The 7,139-nt window shown below is 31.2% G+C and overlaps 1 protein-coding gene across 1 annotated transcript; it reads right to left on the bottom strand.

Annotated features, from left to right (window-relative positions):
* Window positions 1-6,048: 6,048 nt before the first annotated feature.
* Window positions 6,049-6,811, bottom strand: SIFa (SIFamide). The gene is made up of 3 exons (XM_024359063.2): window positions 6,729-6,811; window positions 6,434-6,597; window positions 6,049-6,265 (listed from the first exon to the last, which is right to left on the bottom strand). The coding sequence occupies exons 2-3, from the start codon at window positions 6,564-6,566 to the stop codon at window positions 6,168-6,170; spliced, it is 231 nt and encodes a 76-aa protein (XP_024214831.1). The 5' UTR covers window positions 6,567-6,597; window positions 6,729-6,811; the 3' UTR covers window positions 6,049-6,167.
* Between the last annotated feature and the right edge of the window lie 328 nt (window positions 6,812-7,139).

The raw sequence follows: 7,139 nt of genomic DNA, 5'->3' as shown, positions 1-7,139 counted from the left end.
TATACACATATATATCTTTAACAGTCAAGAAAAAATTAGTCAAATCATATTAAAATTAAAATCTGTATCACTACAGTCCATGGAGAATCTGGGGCTCTATTTGATAGGAAGAATAGTTTTTTGAACAAAGATTGAGCAAGGTGATTCGTTCAAGATCACACTCAACCACCAAATTTTCCTTGAATTAAGGGTACTCATTTATAGAGGCTGGGTGGATCAATATATATATATATTTCATACAAAATTGAAAAAAAAAAAGTCTATTAACTTAATTTATCAAATTATTTTGTAATTTTAGAGAGTTAATAACCTAAAAAAAATAGGTAAAAATAGTAACCCTATTACTACTATCTTTATTTACACAAAATATAAACCTTTGCTGCAACCTGTTTCTATGTTTTTACTGAAACAAAGTGGAATAAATAAAAAAATATGTGTTGTATTTTCTTCCTGTGATTAAAACTATCCTTAGAACTGGCCTCCCCCTCAGATTTTAGTAAATTATTATTAGACATAAAAATTAATTTATCTAAATATGAATTAATATTAGCTTTCTTTTTATTTCTTAAAAATACAGCTAAAATAAAAACAAAATGTAATAAATGGGTAAATACATGTACATTTATTTTTAAAAATCTGGCAAACCTTGGTTTTAGCTTAAAATTATCAAGTTCTTGGAATGTATCCTTACATCTTTTCAAATTTTCTATGATAATAAATCAATGAAGTGGTTTATGTTGTAAAATCCAGTGTTGTCAAACAAATTTTTTTGTTTTATTCTCCAGGAAGTTATTTTTTTTTTTTTTATTGGAAACCAGTTCTACAAGATATAAAGAATACTGAAGTATAACACGGATTTTCTTATTACCCTTTAGTAACAATGACAAATTTATCTTCATAAGCATATATATATTTCATTTTTGATAGTTACTAGTTTGAATACAATCAACAGTTTAATATAAATTAATATATTTAGTTAGTTTTACACTTTGGATTAATGATTTAATTAATTGCTTATTATATCTATTTAGCTTATAGCGGTAAATAGCATTATATAATAAAAATATATGGTAAAAAAAAAATAGGAATAACATCAATACAACTCGACTAATCTGCATGAAACTTGGAAGTGGTTTAAACTGCACCAAAGGGCACAAACCAGATCTAATTAAACAAATTAGAACTGGGAATATAAAATAAAATGCTAGAAAAAATTTTCTTTATTTGAAACTAATATTTTGTCCTTTCAGTTTGAAAAATAGTCTTTAAAGGTTTCAGATGACAATATAAAGAAACATGATTTGATTTTTCATAAAACAATTATTTTTTTTACCTACTTTACTGAAATCTTCATTATTTGTTTTTAATTTTTAGTAAATAAAAAATCACTTAATAGAATTAGTATTATTTTTTCATATTCTTCAGAAAGAGACATATTTATTGGCAAATAATAACCATGGAAAAATTGTATACTTTCTGAGCTACTTGCCAAAATGCTTAATTTTTAAAATAACTTTTTTTTGCTGAAAAAATCAGAATACTCTGTATCCTTCCTGGGAATCCTGAACATTTAGGAGAAAAGGCCCATCACAATATCAGATTAATAGTATGGCAGCACATAAAGTACTAACTAACAAATATTGATTTTTATGTATCAGATTATATGGGAAATCACGAAGAGTGAGCTTATTTGCTTCATTCACATTCAAACTCTTCTTAAGATCCTAAAGCCACAATACGGACTAACCGGAAATTTGTCTGAGAGTATCAGGTAAATTTTTAGAAGGTCTGCTGTGTTAAAATTAAGTTTAAGGGTAAAACTGCAGCGCAACACCTCATTCCTACACACTTGGGGTTTTGCAAGATTATCTATTAATTAAAATTATAAAATATTAAAAATAAATTGTAACAGGTCTTTTAACAATCCATTGCAACAGTTAATACTTTTTGAATTGGTTTTACTAAAAATGTAAAATATCACTACCATATATATATAATTTTTTTTTAATATCTTGAACAGAGAGAGAGAAATACTTTATTTATCTATGCTGCCTAAATACATTAGGTTGCTGTCTCACACAGCATACTTATCATCCGTAATTGGACATATATAAATTACACATACATGGTATAATCAGAAAAAAAAGAGACACAATAATAAGATATAATAAACAATTTTTCCCCCCTACAGTTTCCTTTTACAATCCATTTCGGTCTGTACAACAAATACAAATGTTTCATTCATTCCTATTTTTCTTTCTTATTTCTGCTCCTCCAATTTCACCCTTTCACAATTTTTCAATTCACCCGATCAACAAATTCGGTCTCCGGAATTTACCCTCCTAGATCCTCTTCAGTGACCCGCTAAACAAATTCAATATTAGACGGTAATGTGAGATCAGACCATCATTCATAGTCACAGCAGTAGATCAGTTTACCAAGAACAAACAAATAGATACATTTTACGAGATTAAGACTAACACATAGATTAAAAGGAAAATTTAATAAAAAACCGGTTACAGGAAACACTTGAATGGATAAATAAGTTTTTAAAAAAACACACAAAAAAAAAAATAGTATTAATAAAATAAAATAATTTAATGAATAAATACGTTAAAACACACAAATAGAGAGGTCAACATATTAAAATGAATAAATAAAACAAAGAATAATCTCCGAGCTAATTCCCATGCAGGTGATGGTGTATGATCCCCAGGGAGTCCAAAATAATATTTTCTGCCAAGATCGCAATATCCCCAATGCTAACACCTAGGCCTTCTAAGAAGCTCCTTGTTCTATCTGGTATTGTTCCACAAGATCCAACCAGAGGCCTCTCACGGTGAACTCTCTCTCTCCGAAGGTCTCGCGGAATTTTTCCTTAAGGAAATCATTTTTCATATATTTTCTTTTTTTTCCTTTCCACTCCACCTTCCTGTTCGAGGTCATTACTTTCAAATTAAGGTTAAAGTTAAACAAAAGGTATTTCAACTTAAAACAAAAGGTATACAAAAATGCAGTTGTACCTCTATAATGAATAAACTTAACAAACCAGAACACACTGTCAAATCATATGCTGGTAGATGTAATTGAAACAAAATCTAAAAGAAATGATTACTGTAGAAAAATATAAGAATTGAGTTATAATAATATTCATAAGCTCTAGAAACAATTGGTGGATAACCTAGAAAAACTCGTGACAATTAGCAATCAGGACTCACAAAATGTGGTATATACCCTTTCAAACCCGGCGTAGTTTTGAACAGACTGAGTGACACAAAACTATCTATTGTATGCTACAGCATATTGAAAACATAAGGCATGCTTTTATGGAGAGACTTCAACATTCAAGAATATAAGCTGTCCATGTAAGGCAAAGAAAAAAAGCAAGTGAAATTGCCTCCAGGTGGTGATATAGAACAGCAGCCCACACTGAAGAATCAAACCTCAAGAAAAAAGAAGGAGGAAGATGGTAAAAGAAAGGGCAAGAACTAAATCTTTTGTCCAAAACATCAGAAACAGAAAAAGAATATGATCTGGTGTCCTTTCAGGATACAGAAGACAATGTGGGACCACTTTAGTTTTCAGAAGATTTATTTATTTATTACTTTGAATTGAAAATTTGAAGATAATTTGGAATATGAGTACTGCGACAGAATGGGTTGTATATATGTTTTTCAATTGCGTCAATGAACTCACGGGATCTGTGAAAAGTAAGATATTATTTTTGTTTGTTCCATAATAGGCCTCCCATAACCTCAGGTAAATTGCTGTCAGTTCTGTGGTAAATGAATTGCTTTCAGAGGGAAGATCTGTTTGCACTATGTAGTCGTCTATTATTGCTGCAGCTCCAACACCACTAACACTTTTGGGACCATTGGTGTATATGAGGGAATGACCAGTATATTTATCTAGGAATTTGTAATAATATTGTCTTTTGATGCAATTGAGTCTTGAGCGGTGATAAAATTTGTAACAAATATTGATATTAGGAATGTGCCATGGTGGGAATTTTAAGTGTGACTGTTGAAAAACGGTAATATATATTTCAGTTCAGTGAGTAAAAGTTTAGCCCATAAAACTTTTAATATATGTGTTAAACTTTTACTACACACATTGAAAGGTCATCTCTTTGGGTTCTGCAGTATTAAATTCCTTTCCTTCGAGGACCTTTGGTTCATAACCAGTCAGGACTTGCATTCCCCTTCGCTATTGCAGACCTGTACCCTGCAGAGCAAAGCTTTTTCATACTTTGAAAACTTTCAATTCCCACCCACAAGAGTCATTCTATCATTTCACCTCCTAACCAGCTACTAAGTTAGTTGTAGCACTCATTGTCGAGGCCTTCTGGTATAAAGTACCTCAAATTGTCAATTGGAGTCAGACTAACTAACACAACCACCTTGACAACTCCTTAGTGGTTCAACAATGTTTTAGAACTAGAACAATTTAGCCTAATTGAAGAAAATGTTGCTAATTGGATTTATTGGTTAAAAAGTCCTGTTTTAATACATTCCGCAGAAGAAATTGTCTAAACCACATAAGAAAACAATAATAGGGTACACAAAACACATTTTCTTGGTTGAAAAAAATATTTATATTTCAGTGTGGTAAATTGTGTTCCACCCTAGAAACACAATGTGGGTCCTGACTCCAGGAACAATAAATACATGTAAGATCTACCATAGGAACATCTAGCAATAATCCTTGAACTGTTCATTATCTACATGTGAACTGCAAAAAATAATTGATTTCATCTGTAGGTTCTAGCACTTTATTATTTTATTATTTATTATTTAGTATTTTTTTCAAAACTTCCTTTTCAGAAAACCCAATTTTATCTTCTCGGCGTGACCATATCCAGCGATCAGCTTAGTGCTCCATGAATGACACCTCATACTCACACCCATCCTCCATCACCTTTCCTGGCTAATATTGTTTTCTGAACACAAACAAAACAAAGTCATCAATCTTGAAGGTAGGGTGAGCTGGCAATTGATGTCGTTCCTGTGTCTCGAAGATTCATCTTCCTTATCTGGTGGTAAGGTTGTTTTTACACAGTTTTGTTCAACTGGATACCAGGGCACAAGGACATCCCAGCAGTTGTAAATCTGACCAAGCTGCAAAAGCTGCATCATTGATCTCACCATCTGACTGCTTAAATTGCCCCCACAACGACCTCAATCCTCTCATAACAATATAAATATTAAATAAATGGCAGGAAATTTGGACCAACACCACAGAAAACAAATAAAGAGTACAGTACATCCTTGGAAGTAAGTTAAGGCTGATAGTTCAAAATAAAAGGAAAACTGCAAGAGTGCAAACGAAAATAGTTTTGGAGGAAGATAGTCAGGGTGATGGTCAATAAACCCCCCACTTTACGTTAATTTAGAAATAGGTAGTGATTAAAGGGTATCTGTATTAAATTATTGGTAAGAGTATACAGTGTAGGTTTAGATCAAAACAGTATATAAAATTAGAATATTATAAACATGGTAGATGAGCTGAACATAAGATATTTAACAAGAAAATAAATTTGTAAATATGATATAAACTTTTTAAACCATTGTTTCTAAAATAAATAAATAAAGATCATTGTCCTAAAAACTTTGTTGATATTAATGTTAGCAATTATATGTAATTTATATATACTATCCACATTATTTTACGAATTTTTAAGAGGTTTCATTAACATGTACAATAATTTGAAAAAGGAAATAAAACGATGCAATTAAAGAAATTGGTCAGAAATGTACATAAGAGTTACTATTTTTTATTTTTTGTGTAATATCACATTCTGTCATATATTTATAGGAAATATTAATAAAAATCAGAGAGGACATTCATTCATAGTTACTATTTCAATCAAGAAATATGCGCTTTATTATTTTAAACTACAAGGATTAACTCAGAAGGAATGTTTTGTAATTTAACAAGTTTTTAATCACGTCTTCCCTCGACTTAGTTTAAGGGATGATCTTATGATAGTGTTGTTGAAGTAGGAAATGCTTATCAGTAAGGTTATGGTTAAACAAGTAAAACAAAATATTATTTTTCAAATATTTATTTTTTTTAAATATACATCGCTACTATAACTATTATTTTAATATGAGTAGTTTAATATTATTTGCGATAAAAATAGAATTGCTTCCACTGATGTAGTAGATTTAGTTGAGGTTGTTCTCTTGGACTGGGAACCATGCAGCGCAGGCTTCGGATGCGATCTCGCACATTGTGGAGAGAGCTTTGCCGGCAGTTTCGTAATCTGGGAAAACATCAAAATTGTCATTAAAAACTGTGTGAGTTGGAGTGAATTTTATGAGCTGGAGTTGAAAATATGGTTCTGAAATTATTCTTACAATGTAGGAGAAAATTGAAGTATTAAGGATATTTGATATAGTTGAATATTATAGGAGTTGTGTATAAAAAGTACCTGTTGGTGGTCCAGCCCTCTTGCCGAAGATGCTACCGTTGAAAGGTGGTTTCTTGTAGGAGGCGGAGGCGACGTCGAAGACGAGCATGGCGAAGGCGATGACGAGGAAAGACAAGAAGAGTGCTCGTGGCATGTTGAAGAGTTGAGTTGGTGAAGAATGGGGTCTATAAAGTAAAATTTTTTAAACATTGTATAAAATATAGAAAGAAGATATATAATAGTATATAGTTGATAATAGTATAAAGATATGTTTGCTATACTATGATAGTATAGGTAAGATGATTCTATTGCTTACTCAGTGAGAGAAGCTGGTGAACTGATGCTCTTCGGTAGGCAGGCTGGGGTTTATATACCCCAAAACCTCCTCCTGTAACCCAATTATAGGGGCTGTAATAACTTCCAAGTCCCTAGTGTATTGCTCTCCTCTATCTTGTCTTGTCCTATGTATCTTATGATCCTTTATAATATTCAAAAAAATGAAATTAATAATCTTCAAATTCGCAAGCATAATTCCAAATTCTATTAAGTAAATTTTTGTTTGAAGTAATTTTTTTTGGTAAATCTTGAAGTTTGATCCAATTGTTTCTTAAATTTACCGACAGATAATAGATTCATCAAACCTTAAGATTTACTTCAAGGCTCCTGGATTAGGCCAAACGCTCATAGGCAACACAGATAGTACAAAAGATTAAGAGGAGAAAAAAGT

This window comes from Halyomorpha halys, unplaced genomic scaffold (assembly GCF_000696795.3).
Source record: "Halyomorpha halys isolate HHAL.00 unplaced genomic scaffold, Hhal_1.1 Scaffold992.1, whole genome shotgun sequence".
In the NCBI taxonomy this organism is placed as follows: domain Eukaryota; kingdom Metazoa; phylum Arthropoda; class Insecta; order Hemiptera; family Pentatomidae; genus Halyomorpha; species Halyomorpha halys.
Note: the sequence above shows the minus strand (reverse complement) of the source record. Positions and strands in the feature narration are given on the sequence as shown.

Bases quoted from the DNA above. Each gene is read 5' to 3' on its own strand.
- SIFa (XM_024359063.2), bottom strand. From the start codon at position 6,566: ATGCCACGAGCACTCTTCTTGTCTTTCCTCGTCATCGCCTTCGCCATG. The intron at 6,266-6,433 runs GTACTTTTTATA...ATGTTTTCCCAG, and splicing joins GAGGGCTGGACCACCAACAG to ATTACGAAACTGCCGGCAAA.